At 40.0% G+C, this 15,461-nt stretch overlaps 1 protein-coding gene across 1 annotated transcript in view; it reads left to right on the forward strand.

Annotated features, from left to right (window-relative positions):
* Nucleotides 1-1,018: 1,018 nt before the first annotated feature.
* si:dkey-103g5.4 (uncharacterized) overlaps nt 1,019-15,461 on the forward strand; it is a 23,456-nt gene continuing 9,013 nt past the window's right edge. Inside the window, exons 1-22 of the mRNA XM_061046588.1 lie at nt 1,019-2,009; nt 2,550-2,670; nt 2,780-2,857; nt 3,841-4,054; nt 4,140-4,302; nt 4,843-5,031; nt 5,099-5,270; nt 6,473-6,603; nt 8,155-8,331; nt 8,741-8,871; nt 8,969-9,126; nt 9,664-9,891; nt 10,405-10,743; nt 10,829-10,977; nt 11,689-11,938; nt 13,111-13,281; nt 13,388-13,545; nt 13,773-13,913; nt 14,261-14,402; nt 14,616-14,767; nt 14,966-15,091; nt 15,249-15,426. Of these exons, the coding sequence (XP_060902571.1) occupies nt 1,926-2,009; nt 2,550-2,670; nt 2,780-2,857; nt 3,841-4,054; nt 4,140-4,302; nt 4,843-5,031; nt 5,099-5,270; nt 6,473-6,603; nt 8,155-8,331; nt 8,741-8,871; nt 8,969-9,126; nt 9,664-9,891; nt 10,405-10,743; nt 10,829-10,977; nt 11,689-11,938; nt 13,111-13,281; nt 13,388-13,545; nt 13,773-13,913; nt 14,261-14,402; nt 14,616-14,767; nt 14,966-15,091; nt 15,249-15,426 (3,652 nt within the window). The 5' untranslated portion in view covers nt 1,019-1,925. The remainder of the gene's footprint in view (nt 2,010-2,549; nt 2,671-2,779; nt 2,858-3,840; nt 4,055-4,139; nt 4,303-4,842; nt 5,032-5,098; nt 5,271-6,472; nt 6,604-8,154; nt 8,332-8,740; nt 8,872-8,968; nt 9,127-9,663; nt 9,892-10,404; nt 10,744-10,828; nt 10,978-11,688; nt 11,939-13,110; nt 13,282-13,387; nt 13,546-13,772; nt 13,914-14,260; nt 14,403-14,615; nt 14,768-14,965; nt 15,092-15,248; nt 15,427-15,461) is intronic.

Genomic DNA, 15,461 nt, shown 5'->3' on the forward strand with positions numbered 1-15,461 from the left:
ATTTTTATCTTGGTTGTTTTGTTGAATGTCTATAGACCAGTGGTTCCCAATCTTTTTTTGACCTATGACCCCACTTTGACTTCACAAAACTCTGGCGACCCCAGACATCCAAAACACATACAGCCTTTTGCTAAAACAATTTGTATTCAATCACGTACTATAGATAGATAGATAGATAGATAGATAGATAGATAGATAGATAGATAGATAGATAGATATACGCTATTTTTTCTACTGTGTTTCAAGACACATGTATTACTGTGGACAGTAAGGAAAGGCTGAGATGACATTTCTGCACAATGACAGACAGACAGACTCTGCAGGTTCTGTTTATATAGTTTAGTTAGTTGTTATATAAGAAAGTAGGAAGAAAAAAGTGGATTCATTTGAAGAAAACAAAGACATAACAGGGAGGAAGGGTGGAAAGAAGGAAGGAAGGAAAGAAGGAGGGAAGGAAAGAAAGAAAGAAAGGAAGACCAGACAAAGTGGAGAAAGAAAGGGTAGGAAGGAATGAAGGAAGGAAGGCATGAGAGAAAGAAAGAAAGAAAGAAGGAAGAAAGAAGAGAAGAGAGAAAATAGGAAATAAAGGAGGTAAGGGAGGAAAGGCACGTAGGATTTGGGATGAAGGAAAGCTTGAAGGATAGCTGAAATAACAGGGATGGACAGAAAGAAAGATGACTGAAAGAAGAAAGACAGGAAAGAAGGAAGGAGGGAAAGCAAGAATCCAGGAAAGTTGAAAGCAAAGAAGATGGAAAGCAGGGATAATAGATATATGCCACTGTAACTATGCTAAATGTTGCTAAATGTTGCTAAGTGCTGCGCTCATGATGTATTAACGTTGGGTCTTTGTAACATAACAATCAGTAAGGTCTTTTTACCTGCTCTTTTGTAAAGTGTTTTGAAATAACATTTGCTTTGAATTGGCGCTATACAAATATAGATTGATTGAGAATGATTGATTGATATACACACAGATAGACTGATAGAAATGATTTGATAGGTTTCGTCGGAAAATTAAAAAGAAGACTGAACCTGCACATTAGGTAACAACAATGTGACCACAGAGTGAACTGTCAGTAGCATTATACAACACAATGTTTGAACCCTTTTGCCTCTGCCTTTTGCAGACCAGCGATGGGCGTTGTCATTGTGTCCTCGGCTACCAACCAGCCAACAGTGGAGATGCATGTGTACAAAAACTGTTCGACGTCTGCAGAAATGGAAAAACTCGTACACAGTACGGAGACTGTCTGGATAAACATCAGTGGTCAATTTACTGCAGGCAGCAGGTTGGACCATGTGTTTATCACTTTTACATACCATCACACACACAAACACACACACACGCACGCATGTAGAGCAAAGGTGACAGGCATGTCTGTCATAAAACAACACAGAACAGGAAACTCATCCTGATGATCTGTTGGCTGAATGACACGAACACAACTCTACACTCAAAGGCAAGGCTAATAAGTACAACCCAGATGTCTTTGCCCTTTTCCCTGTGAACCTTGCAGTAGTTTATCTTGTACAGACTTATCAGTCCAACTTAATATTTAACTATAAAGGGCTTTCTCTGCCTGGTTGCTAGTTAAGAATTTCCACGTTCTTCTCATGCTGATGTGTTTATTTTTGTCACTGGACCCCATCGGTACAAATGACCTTACACCTAGTTACACTGTCAAACAGAGCATCATAGTATATTTGATATGAAATTACATTTAATTTACGTCAGGACAAAAACTGATCCAAGCAGAGAAAAAAATATATTTAAAATAACAGATTTCAAATTGGATCCTTGCTTTTTATGGGTTATTTTCTGAAAGGTGTGTCAGTCTGCAGAGGACTACAGGGGATTTGATGGACAGCTAGGTCTGTGTGTCTGCAGAGAGCCCTCTGAGAGAGCTGCATGTGCAGGCCTATGCATGAGAAGGCCAGCTACTGACCTGCAGCTCCAATGCCGGTCCAATGGAGGAATGGAGCTGGTGGTGATGAGCAATGGCAGCCAGGTGAGCAAAGAAAGTTTTTAGTGTTTTGCTAACTCTCCGTAATAAACCAACCACTGTTTCAGTAGGTGTTATAAAGGCTTAAAATCCTACAGAAGCCAGTGTTACCTTTAGTTTAAAATGGGACTTGAACTGCAGGGTCTCCAAGGTGAAAGCCCTGTGGTGCTGTGACATATCCATCTCCCCTATGATAACCTGGTTGAACTTTTTCACTCTAATACTGTGTCCTCTCATTTCTAGCTTTTCTTCTGTCATAAGTACTACTTGTTGTCTTAAAATGTTAATAAAAACGGTAATAAGCTGTAAAACAGTCAAACTGCATGGTTAATTTTTGGTGCATACTCACTCTCATCCCCATATGCAAGCTCTTTCAATTGAAATGCTCATTATCATACAATACAGTACATTGAAGTGTTAAAGTTCCACCCCCTGGTATTTCAATGGATACACCTGTATACACTGCAGTCTTTAAAGCACAGAAGATAGCATGTATGATGTTGCAGTGACCAACTAATGGTAAACACTCTTATTGTGTGTGTGAAGGTTTCAACCATCTCAGGCAGCGTGCTGGAGACACTTTTTATAAAGTGGGACTCCCAGGGGACTCTTCAGTGCAACAGCCACCTCAACACTTCACATCCTGTCTATATTGTTCAGACAACAGGTTAAACGCACATCAGTCACAACACACATAGTAACTGTCAGTCCAGTCCTGCCTCACTATAACTGGTCTGTTTGTCTCTCACTTTCTCCTCCTTCTTGTGTGACTGCAGAGGCTGGATTTGTGGGTCTGCTCGGTGGTCTCCCAAAGGAGCTTCAACAACTGATTGCAGTCCTAAAAAGCTCAGATGGTTGGTCATATCTGAACAATGTTTTTTTCTCTCATTAAAATAAAAAAATATATCACACACTTTAACAGCAGATACCTGAGCGGACATGTACTTTAATACTCTGTATACTTCGGTTTTCTGTGGCTTAGATGAGATGATGGTTTATTTATAACCCCAGAGATACAAAGGCACAAAACGAACATAGAAATCAGCTTTACTTACCCTAAGTGTGGGCAATGGTAGTATGGCATCTCATGGTCTGGCCTATCACAGTGACCATCCTATTGTTTTGTTTTTTTAGATAGCCAGAAAATGCCACCGTTAATACGAGAAAACAAGCTTTGTTATCTTGAGATAATCCGTCATAATGGGAAAACAAGCTTTTTTTTGTCTAGAGATAACCAGAAAAATAAGTCAAGATCTCATGCAATAAATTAAATAAACTCATTATCACAATAAAACCAGAATTGTAATATTGCGATATCGAGATCAAAGCGTTGTTGAAAAACAATTGAAATGGAAAAAAAAGTATTGATACATGTGCACATAGAGCTTCCGTATGATGCCTCTGGTTGTTAGGGAGGGGCTCAACTACAAATGTCTAGAACTCTATCAAATGATTGCCCTGTATTTAACTTTATTTAAATGTCCTAGTGAGTTCATTGCCAAGCTAGTCTCAAGTCTTCTTTTACTGTCACATTTGGAGTCAAATTGCCAATAAAGATGTGTACATTTTATGGAATTGGGACCTTTTGATTGAAAGCAGCTACAGTGGGAGCCTGTCAATCAGGAAAGAGATGTAGCCACCCTCTCGTTCATATAACGTTAAAGTATGTATATGACATGCCGAACTAAATGCTACATAACAAGACTTCACAAACAATAGTTGAACTAACAGTGGAAACATGCCTTTTAAACAATCTAAAAATTATAATGAATTGATAGGCAGTTTTACATAATTATTAATCAAAATGATGAAGGTCTTATGCACCTTTTTTTTTTAGAAAGCGATTCTGGTAATGTCTCTGATGTTAATGACGTTGAAAATATAAGTCCTGGAAGAAACGACAATCCCAGCAGCAGGAAAGGACACAAGGGGGATAAGAAGGAAGCGAGAGAAACAAGTGTAAATGGAGTTCTGAACCCCACAACGTGTCTCCAGCTGGGTGAAGTAATGCTGTTCACTGTCGACACGCGCCACTATCCACAGTATGATCTGTAAGTCAGATTTTTTCAACAACGCCACCTTAGGTGTTTTGACCTGCTTTCAGCTTTCCCTCAATCTTTACCTCATGTCTTCCAGTGACAACTTGTACAACACAAATGAAGACTTTGACTGGGGAGCGTTCAGACGGTTAGAAGAAGAGCTGACTCTGTCTTGGACTCCTCCCAGCTTCTTCTCAGTGGTCTTTAGTCAGCCTGGGGTTTATGTTTTTACACTGAGCAGCAATCAGCACAAACAAATGGTAACTTTTTTTTCTAATGATAATAGTTATCATATTTTTATTCCATAGCCAATATTCCTCACCCCCTTGCATTATAACTACAACAAAACTTTGGCCATCACACTGCTTATAAAGGCATGCTCTTCTTCTCATGATCTTAACACACCACTACTCCACATCTTTAGCTCTATTAGCATGATGTAATTGCTCTTCTGGCTGTTTTTTCCTCCTGAGATATCAAACAAAGAAAATATGGATCAGGTGTCCTGCATGCGTTCCCTTTTGTATTTATTGTCAGAGTGCTTGATACGAATTGTAGATACTGCTTGTGCTCAACATTTGACATTTTTAAATTGGCACACATTGGTTTGTTCTTAGTCCTAGAAGATGTAAATGTGAGTTGAGTTTAAGGCACATTTTTGTACTCCTAAGTCTGTCCATTAATAGTAATAATGTGGTGAGATTCAAGTTCCTTGATTGAAGTCCAAGTGAGGTAATTTCTTCAAAGTATCCCTCTCTCATAATTGCTCTCATTAATACCAATTTTTTGTTCTTACTCAGTATGTGCGGGCGATGCCTGCAGGGGGGCAGTGCTATGAGCCGGGACCTTTCTTCCCCAGCCTCCCTCGTCATATGATGAGGATGGGGATCAGCAGGAAACGCAACTTGTTACTGAGGCCTGACTGGCTAGTGACAGGAGGACTGCTGTTTGGAGCTGTGGTCATCCTCTGCATATGCGTTACTCTTCTGGTTAGTGCACATACACAAACTCTTACTATCAAATTTAAAAAAATAGACTAATGTATTCCATTTGTAGATCCTGTTTCAGGAATATGGATGGCCAGAGAAGGAGCCAATCAGAGCGCGCTATCGCTTGCTGCAGTCGGCCTATCACATGGACGACTACTCGTCAAAAGGTTCAAGGGTGGTCTCACTGAGGAAGATTCACCGAAATCAACAAGCTATGACACAAGACTCCATTCAACCAGGTGCACAAACAAACATATATACACACACACACACACACACACACACACACACACACACACACGCAGACACACAAACACACACACGCAGACACACAAACATACACACATACACAAACATGCACTTTTACATCTCAGCTCATTCACTGAAACGCAATCACAAACTTTCTTACATATTCACAGAAACACCCCACTGACTCTTTGTCGGTTTTTGAAGACCTTGCTGTTTTCTTATGTAAGACTGCGACACTGGTCCCTGGGCGTTGTCTGAACCAAACAATTACGACTGAAAAGACTGCTGTCACACACGTGATATCACGTGCAGTCTCTAACAATATAAATGACAACAGTTCAAATGTCACAGAACTCAGGAAATCCCCTTGAATGACATAATCTTGAGATGACATTTTACTCCACTATATAAATGCTAAATGGCCAAAGAAGAACTGAGGAGAAGTAGTTTGATTGTAGGCTACTGTTAAAATCGACACTATTTAGGGCCTATCAAAGCATCTGATTGGCGAATATCACAAACCAAAAACCAAATCAGAGTGAATGTCCCAAAACAGGTTTTATACAGTAGATTGGCAATTGAACATTTTGTGATGGTGGCCGTTTTCCTCAGACCTCATGTTCAGGGTGACAGGCTCAAATGCTGCAATATGTCATACTGCCAGATTGTTAGTTGTTCAGATTTAGGGATTCTGATATTTGCTATAAACTCACCTCTTCCACTTTAGTTAGCAACTTAAAAGACAATGATAGTTAGAATCTGAGAGGAAATCTGGTCATATTTCAGGAAATCATAATCAAACAACAGCTAATGTTAGCATCCAACCACAACCATTACCTTTAGCTAGAAAGACCTGAGAATTTACAATATTGTAGCTAGTGTAGTTGTACACCTTACAGCAGGAATGTCTAATTCTCTGTTGTAAGGATGCTAAGAAGTTACCATATGTGGTTTCACTTCAAAACATGGACATATTTTAGGTTTTTTTTCAACATTTGAGCTACCAACCCGAGTGTGATGTCAGAGAAAATTGCTGCTAAGTGAATATGGTGATTTGTATTCAAGCTCATTGATAAATTCCTCCGACAGCTCACATATGCTCCCCAAAAAGTTTACTCAAAGAGAAGTTTATAGACCAAAACCTGTATTTAATATAGGATCTCTGTCACTCTCTTCATAACAGTCTGTGCAGATACGGTGGATGAGTTCTGGGATTATGAGCATCAGGTTGATCTGGAGGCATTCAGCAGCAACACCTTCTACAGCCTACTACTCAAACAGAGTCTGTCTGTAACCAAGCGGCTGGGACAGCTCACCACTGAGGTCTGTGGCTCTTCATTTAAATGCAAAGCAAACTAACAGTTTGTGAATAGAATCTCACATACCCCTTCCCTTCTTCTCATTTCTTCTCAAAAAGCTGGTGCGAGTGATTCTTTTCTGAGAAAGCTATCTATCAACAAAATGAGGAACTAATATTGAATCTTACAAATGCCCACAATATAGTCTTTTGAATAGTTTTTGTAAAGTAATGATTTTAATGGTCTTGTGGAACTAATTACATGTTTTTTGTTTGTGCACGCACTTAAATTAGTTTACTGAAAAAAAATGCAACAAATGCAATTTTATCAAAGCATGTAAGTCAAGAGAGCCTTATACTTTTCAATTTCTTGCTGAGAACTAAAAATGTGTAGATTCACCCCAATCTCATGTCAATGTAGTTACACAAAGAAACCCTTAGCTTAGCCTTTAAAGACGAGAAAAGGCGGGAAACAGCTAACCTGACATTGCTGGAAGAGAAAGAGTCTGGTGAAAGTAGTTTGTTAGAAATGGTTATGCACCAAAACATTCCTTGTCTAAGAACAATAGCTTAGACGACTTTGTGATTTTAGAGTTGCTGGCAGCGGAAGTTTGACACTTATGGACAGAATCACCCCCCTTTGTAATCATTCTTTGTGCTAAGCTAAAAAGCTACATGCTTTAGCTTCAGATTTTAAATGACGAGATCAGATTGCTATTGATCTTCTTCACTAAAACTATACAAGAAGGTATATTACAATAACAGGGTCATACAACAATATATTCTATTGTTCTAGCCCTAGCTATCTTGTTTTTATATAGGTGCTATATAAATAATATATTATTTTTTATTTTCATATATTATCTAATGGCTAGCCAAGCACTTCCTACAATATCAGATTGGTAAAACTTGCAGCAAGCTAGGTAGTGGCTCAGACAAAAAGCTGTAATAAAACAAAAGCAAGATGAAATTATAAAAGCACTATAGACATGTTCACATACACAGCCTTATGCAGCAGTAGGACTGCATTCATTGTGCAAGCAGGTTTTTAAATATAGCTAATGTTTTAATGTTTTAATCAAGGAAGATATCCATGCATCAGTAAGGACTATAGCGTGCAACATTTGTTTCCAATATTGATTTTGGTTGACTATATTACCTCACATACCTTCTATTTTTAAATTGTCACTTCTTATCTTTACCTCCTTTTCTATAGCACTAGCAGCTGTGCCTTCACTTATAGTTCAACTCTTTTGAAACAGATTGGGTGTCACATTGGAAAGCCTCTGTTTTTGTTGCATCCCTCTCTCTTACTGCGTTCTTCCTGTTTGTGCCATTAGGGTTCTGGCTGCCATTCAGGGAGACAGAGGTTGTTATTACAGCCCCTAGGACAGCTCAGGTTATAAAGATGTAAGGGGAGATGACACATCTTGCACTCCAGTGCCATTCCACGAATGTGAACATCTCACCAGTGCTAGTTGTTTTCTAAGAAGCTGCATTTTGGTGGTGTCAAGAGTGTGATCTGATTTCTACATTTTAAAGATACTAATGCATATAATGTGTTTGTGTGTATCCAGGTAAAGGACCTTTACCAGGGGGTTCTTGGGAAACTGCAGCTGCTTCACCCATGCTTGATCACAGAGGAGAGGAAGGTAGAGGGTTATGAGAGGGCGAGGAGGGAGGTGGAGAGGGAGATGGTGCGACGAAAGACACTAGCCTTGGAGATGACGACTCTGCTCGACAGTCAGTTGCAGGTTGACAATATGTTACACCCTCTTTGACATACTCATTATCCCTCTGAAGAAATGACTGAAAATGCTTCTATCCTTATTTATGTGTAGACAGTTTTCAGAAAGAGAACAATTCACAATGTTTTTTCTAGAGAATTTTAAGAAGTAAAGCATAGCCAATCAGGATTTTCAACAGTCCAAGACCCCAAATAGTTAAGTTTCACATTAAGACAACAACAAAAGCTAATATCTTAGCAGTTGGATTTAGATGATTATTTATTCATTTTTTTTAGCATTTTCTGCTTTAAATTGATAAACAAGATAGATGCAACGTTGATAAATGTAGTCATTGGATTAGCTCTTCTTTCTTAAATAGTGCTTATAAGATAAACTAGGTAGGCTGTATGACTACTACGTTTTTTTCCCCCTGCAGGTTCTGAGGCGAGAGCAGCAGGCCCAGCAGAGGGTCTACAGTGTTTTCACAGCTCATTTCAGAGAGTGCAACAGACTGCTGTCCAAGGTTTATAACAGCAACCAGCCACACTGTGAGCTACACCAGCAACAGTAAAACTTCCATTTATACTTTTTGAGAATCAAAGTGACAAGAAGATCTGAGTAAATCCTCCTCCTTCATCTTCAATATGCCTTGTCCCATCTGCAGTTTAACCCAGAGACTAACATCCCTGCTGGATGAGATGGGAGAGCTGGTGTCAGCTGAGTGTCAGCGTCAGGGGGCCTGGGGGCTGTTAGGTGAGGGTACAGGGGCCAAGCTGCTCTGCCCTGACACTGGAACAGTTCTTACCAAAAAACACATCTTTGGTAAGCCCCACACTCCTGAGTTTAGTACAGTAAAAAAAAAAAAATATATCTCTATACCTGAATTTTAGAAGAACAACACCATCTACTACTCAGAAATATGCACTGCAACAACAACATGGCTTAAGTAAGAAAATACATCTGTTATCCGGATGACGATAAAGAATGGTTGAATATATTGTAATATCAGCTTTCTATTCTGCATATATTCAGATACACCTGCAGGAATACTTTACATCAATACAGACTGCAACAGTCCGAGCTTTTTGATATCTGCAAAAACTGGATAAAAAGATTTGGAATTCCGTGGAATTTACTTATCATTGTTAGATCAAGTATACCATATTCCATTTGTTGTCATCTCATACAATGGAATAAAAGCTTTTAAGTATAGACAAAATTTCTATTGGGGGGATTATATGTGTACCTTAATGATAAAGAAACACAGTTTTTACATCTCAGAAATCTTTTTAAGAGAAAATAAATCTTACAAAGCTTCGATAGTTGATCTCATCCACTTCTCCCTCTTCCTCACTCTAGGTACTGACGGGTCCCTTCTGACCTGTCAGGCTCTTCATTGTGATTCAATCACAGGCCTCATTCGGCCAAACTCTCACAGCCACATGCTGCTGAACAGTGGCCACACCATGGCAGTACCACCTGATTTCTTTCTCCATCCACAGACCGGCAGGGTCATGCCCATAGCTGGGAACGTGGTATATGATCCTGCAAGCTCCTCTTTAGTGTTCACAACTGACTCATTTACAGGTAACAAGAGAGGAGCTTGAGAGGTTTTGAGTTTTGAGTCATTTTTTTTGACTGCGGAAAAGGTTTTCAGCCATGGCTGCAAAATATTAATCATGTCCTACATACTTGTACTTAATTTAGGATACTATTGCTACTACTGGTAGTGCTGTTTTACTGCTTTGCAAATCATCATAAAGGCTTCTGAAAAATCATTATTTCACTGTAAAATTAGATCGGACTAGACTCGTTAAATGCTAATGGGGTTGTTAAGATAGCAATCGATCAAGTCGCCGGTAACATCACCGCCATGAACCGTAATGTTAGCAGTTAGTATTCAACATTTTACATTTTGAGTTTTCCATCTCAAGTGTGTTGAATTATATACAAGTAGGGTTTACTTCAGAAACAAAATACGAAACAAAATATGCTGTTGTATGCTTTAAAGATCACTCAGATGATGTAGTCATAACGTGAAACAGTTTGACAGGTCGTACATCTTTCTAAAGGTCTAACCTCTGCTATTCTCACACTCAGGAGACATCAAGAAATGGGACAGTCCCCTCCTTCCTTTCATTCCTTACCCAACTTCCCGACACTCAGACCAGCCTCTGCCCAGCACTCAGCTCAGAGGACTTAGACCGGGCCAGAGACTTCAGCTGGGTGCTCCCATGGCAGACCCAGACACCGGGGTCCCAGTGCCCATCCTGGCTGTAACCATCCACCCCCAGACTGGACTAGTCTACCCACTAGGGGGGGTGCATGTCTGTCCCCTCACCCGCCTGAAGCAGCCCATACAGACTTGCTATCCCATGCTGGACTCCAGGACGGGGAATCTTGTGCTTACTGTTGGGGTCAGTCTAGATCCAGTGACAGGTTAGAGCTGCAGGTGATTCTTCAGCATGATAAGGTCTAGGCTTCTATACCGTCACAATGTTGATTTTGTTCTGTGTGATTTTAGGAGCTGTGCTGCCAGTAGGGGGAGTCCTTTTAGCGGAGTCCTTAATTGAACCTCTGAGTGGGCGGATGGTGAAGGTAGGAGGGGCCAGCATACGAGCCGGGCAACTTCTACCTAATGCAGGAGGATACCAAGCTCTTCTAGACAGCAAGGTGCTTGATTATACATTGAACTACATTATCAAAAATATCATATTATCGAATTTTAGGATGACAGCAAGGTCTGTTTAGATGCTATTTATGATCCATACATGATCACTTTATCATATACATAGAATATTAGAAACGAAGAATTGTTCCAGTGAAAAACTGAATGTTGTGCTTTACTGAAGAAAAAGTAAAAAAGTAAGGGATCTAAAATAACTCAAAGTATTAAAGAAACAAATGGCTCGCTAAAAACAATATTTTGAAGATAACAAACATGAATAACTTCATAGTGTTAATCAGTGTAATGGGGATAGTATTGCTGCTTTGAATCTGCTGATTTGATGATGGCTTGCTGACTTTCTTTGGGGCTTTAACAAGTTGTTACTGTCAGTCGAAACAATACATTCACTAGACTCCTCCTAAGTGGAGATTAACTTTGTCTGTTACTTTATAACCAGTCTGTCAGTCATGCCTCGTATGCACTGGTTGATAAGCCAAGGATACATCTATTCTGTTATTGGCCTTTCCGTATGGGTTCAATAAGGTAAATAAAACAATGTCAAAAAAATAAATTTTATGTAAAGTACAGAAACCTCGAAACTCTACTTCAGCACAGAAACAAAGTATTTGATGCTGCTTCCATCCTCTGAACGAGACAGTTTATAACTGATTCCTCCGACACATTTTTAATCTCAAAATGGCTTTTTTCTCCTGTAGGTCCTGGCAGTGATGTTTGAAGTGTTGGAGCTCCTGAAGCCTCTAACTGAGCAGTGGGGCTCAGACCCTACTATTCAGCAGTTTCACAGCAGTGAGAGAGGGAGCGGTCGCCAAGATTATCTTCTCGATGCGGCCAAGGAGCTCCAGCAGGCCTGGGAAAGGAGCCTGCACTGCCAGCTGCAGCTACAGACAAGATTGGAGATTCTGCTTGACTGGGCCGTGGGTCTCCAGCAGGATGGAGGGACTCTGGGTGAGTAAATACCAAACAAAACAAAACAGAACTTAATGTCATTCTACATATGCACTCAGTGCGTATAAGGCCCTTTTAAACTTCTTTGTTTTAGGAAAATGCCCTCTTTTTTTTGCAAGGTCTGTCTTCCACTTTCCTGTTTGATAAGATATTAGCTTAAAAGAAGATATCATTATTATTTTTGTATCCTTCTACCTCTCCATTTTAATCTCTGCTTGTCAGTACTGCCATATTTGTTAATCGGTTTAGCCTTTCAACCCTTTTTTGTGATTTGTGAATAGAAATAAAAACACTATAAGATTGTTGCTACTTTTGAATGTCAATTCTCTAAAACATTGACACAAAAAAAGTATTAGACAGAACTGCTGAGAAAAAAGGAGTTTAAAGCATAACATGACTTGAGTATTTAGCTAAATTTTAAATGTTCTTCAGAAAGCTTTCATGGGCCTAAGGGGGGTGACATTTAAAAACCCTCTACAGAAACAATGCATGTGACCTGCTCGTTCCACATTTCCACATTCAAATGTACAAACATATCCATATCCTAGGATAAAGGGAATGCAGAGCTATCATACCTTCATATCTTCAACATAGATACATATGCTCACAGATGAAGATATTAAGGTCTTTTAACTTAGGGTATCATTTCTGAGTCTTTACACTGACATAATATACATAATTACTGAAATGCTGTTTGACAGATCGGCTTTATCTCATTCAATGGCAAGTTAAATATACAGTAAGTCTCATTGCAATTGAAATCTTTAATGCAACAGTTTATGGTCCCTCATGTTCATTTATTTTGTTGTCAAATTATCAAATCAAATTATATTAGTACTCGAATAAATGCTGTGCCGCTTGAGGCTCTTTCTAATCTGCCTTTAATGTCATGTATCATAGCATGAAGGGCAATGAGGTTAAACTGATTTGCCCAATGTGCCTTGCAGCCTCTTTCATGTGTTAATTTTTGCCTGTATCTTTGTTGGCAGGCTAACTTTGGCTCAAAGTATAGTTAATGTTAAAAAAAACATCAGCTATTTCTACACTTCAATTTTGTGCCTCTCTAACTTGCTAGAAATGCTTTGCATCCAAAAACTTGCAGGATACAGTAGTTAATAAATATTTGACCACCTCATGCTTTGTTTCCATTGCTCCTGCGCTCCTCAAACAAGGAGAGATGCCGCTCTCAGGTTCAGATATGTGTGTGCCAGCTCTGCTTGGGATGGATTACCCTGACCCCATGGGCTCTGGTCTTAGTGTACCTGTGCTGGGGTGTCACACTGGCCACATTTCTGGAGATATGATACCGTTGGCTGGAACCATGGAAGACCCAGATGGAAAAGGTTCAAATTGCACAATTTAACGTTTACCTGACACATTTTTAAATCTGCATTGAATCCTGGTAAACAATACAGAAAAAAAAAACTCTGTCTTTGCTTTACTGTGAAGGTCTTGTGGCCATCCGTTATGGATCTCAGACTGTTGATCCAGTGACAGGCGTGTTGGCCCCGGTGGTTGGAGCCAGGCTGGATATCTCCAGAAAGACTGTTGTACCTGTCACAGCTTCCTACTGGCTAATCATGCAGGATCAAACGGATAGTGCGCAGGTAGGAAGTAATTGCGATCTACGTATAATAAAACACTATAAACCTTTAGAACCTGAGAACAAATGTGATTCAGCTCTCTACTTTTTTATAGAATCAGCAGGAGGGGATTCTGTAAAACTAAACGTTTTAAACATCCCACTTTCATTTAGTATCCTATTGAAGACAATTTGCATAAACTTTTGCTGAATGTGATGTACTTACTTTTGTTTGATGCTATTGTGTGCTAGGTAGAGGCGCTGCGGAGAGAGGTGTTTGTACGGAAGACTTACTGGCAGCAGCAGAGGCAGAGGGAGGAGGATATTCTCTCAGATCTGGACTCACCTCTATACCAGTGTCTCTTTAAAGCCACACAAGCAAACTCTTATCAGGTCAGCAGGAGTTTTGGTTGTAAATATCTTATAAAGCCAGGCCTTAGAGTGTAGGAGGGGAAAATTCAAAAGGGAATGAGCCTTTTGAACATTTTAAAATGAGTAAGGGGGTGAATGAATGATGGAGGCAACTGCATTGAAAAGAACTTCTACTGAAGCTTTTCATATGCTGTCCTGAACTGCAAGTAAGCAAGTTTTTGGTCGGGTTTTTCAGGTCAAATTGCACAGTTGCACTTTGTATGAGTGTCTGCATCTGTGTTTACTATACTTTTGTTCCTTAAATTTAGTGTGCAAATTACTATCTCCACTTTTTGGTCTTCCAAGTGTAACTATGCACTCTGCTGTAGGTGCAGTGGTCAGGGAGGCAGCGGAGAGAAGCAGCTGCAGAGCTACAGGATTCAGCACAGACTGAGGCCCAGAGGAGAGCAACTCAGCACTCGCACTTGGCTCTGATCTTGCCTCCGCATGTATTACGCATCCTTACACTGGGTAAAATTGGCTTGCAAGCTGGCAGAATGAAATGCATGAAGGAAATAACACTCATGACCTGCTTTGTGCTTCTATTCATCCCTCTCCAAAAGCACGAGACACTTCCCGCCAGTGGCTGCTATCGCACCCCCCAGTTACATAGTCATTTGCATAATTTCAATATTTTATTTGGGTTGGCAGCATTTCTTTGTGTGTCTCTTACTTTCTGTTTAGGGGATGAGGAGGAGTGGGATCAGCAGCGTGTTTTGCACTCAGAACTCCTTTCAGGTCTGGAGAAGTTGGATGTGTGTATGGAGCAGCTGCAGCAGGAACAAGAAAAATGGGCAGCAAAGGGACGAGACCAGGCTTCAGCTCTCCATGCTATGGTCTGAATAATGCCTTTATTGTCTATTTTGTCCCCTGTAGAAGGACACACTTAGTCACCCTCCTTTCAGAACAAAATGTTTATGACTCATGATGCTATCTTGAGCTTTGGAAGATCCATTAATTGAACTTTTTTTGACGTCATGTAAACAAGAAGTTTATGCTTTTCTTACGCAAGCATGTCATTATCTGTCCTCCAGGACAAAGAAATGAGGCAGAAAGAATTATGGGAGCAGTGTTGCTCCATACAGGCTGAGTTGGAGGCTTCTGTTAATGTGCTGCAGTGTGCCAGACACGTCTTTCAGCTTCATGCCGACACTGCTCAGGTCACACTCACATACACAAACTTAATAACTACATTATTTAACATAAAAATATTTGACTATTCTCTGCAGAGAATAGTCAAACATTGCTTGATTTTTGAGGGTCATCCTAAATTTGAGGAATGTTTTTCTGAGCTCTATATGTTTTCTTTACGTCTAGGCAGTGTTGTGTGGGAGCTTTGTGTACAGAGATTATGGTCTGGTCCACAGACACCCCTTTAAGGTCGTGGGTTTTCTCCAGCAGAAGGCTTTGCCTTTGCTGCAGAGACTGAACCAGCTCCTGGAAGACAAACAGCTTGCCAACTACCACCCCAACATCTGCAATCAACATGCCTCTGGTGAGTGTCACATAGGGTACAACATTTATGACGTG

This window comes from Labrus mixtus, chromosome 9 (genome assembly GCF_963584025.1).
Source record: "Labrus mixtus chromosome 9, fLabMix1.1, whole genome shotgun sequence".
In the NCBI taxonomy this organism is placed as follows: Eukaryota; Metazoa; Chordata; class Actinopteri; order Labriformes; family Labridae; genus Labrus; species Labrus mixtus.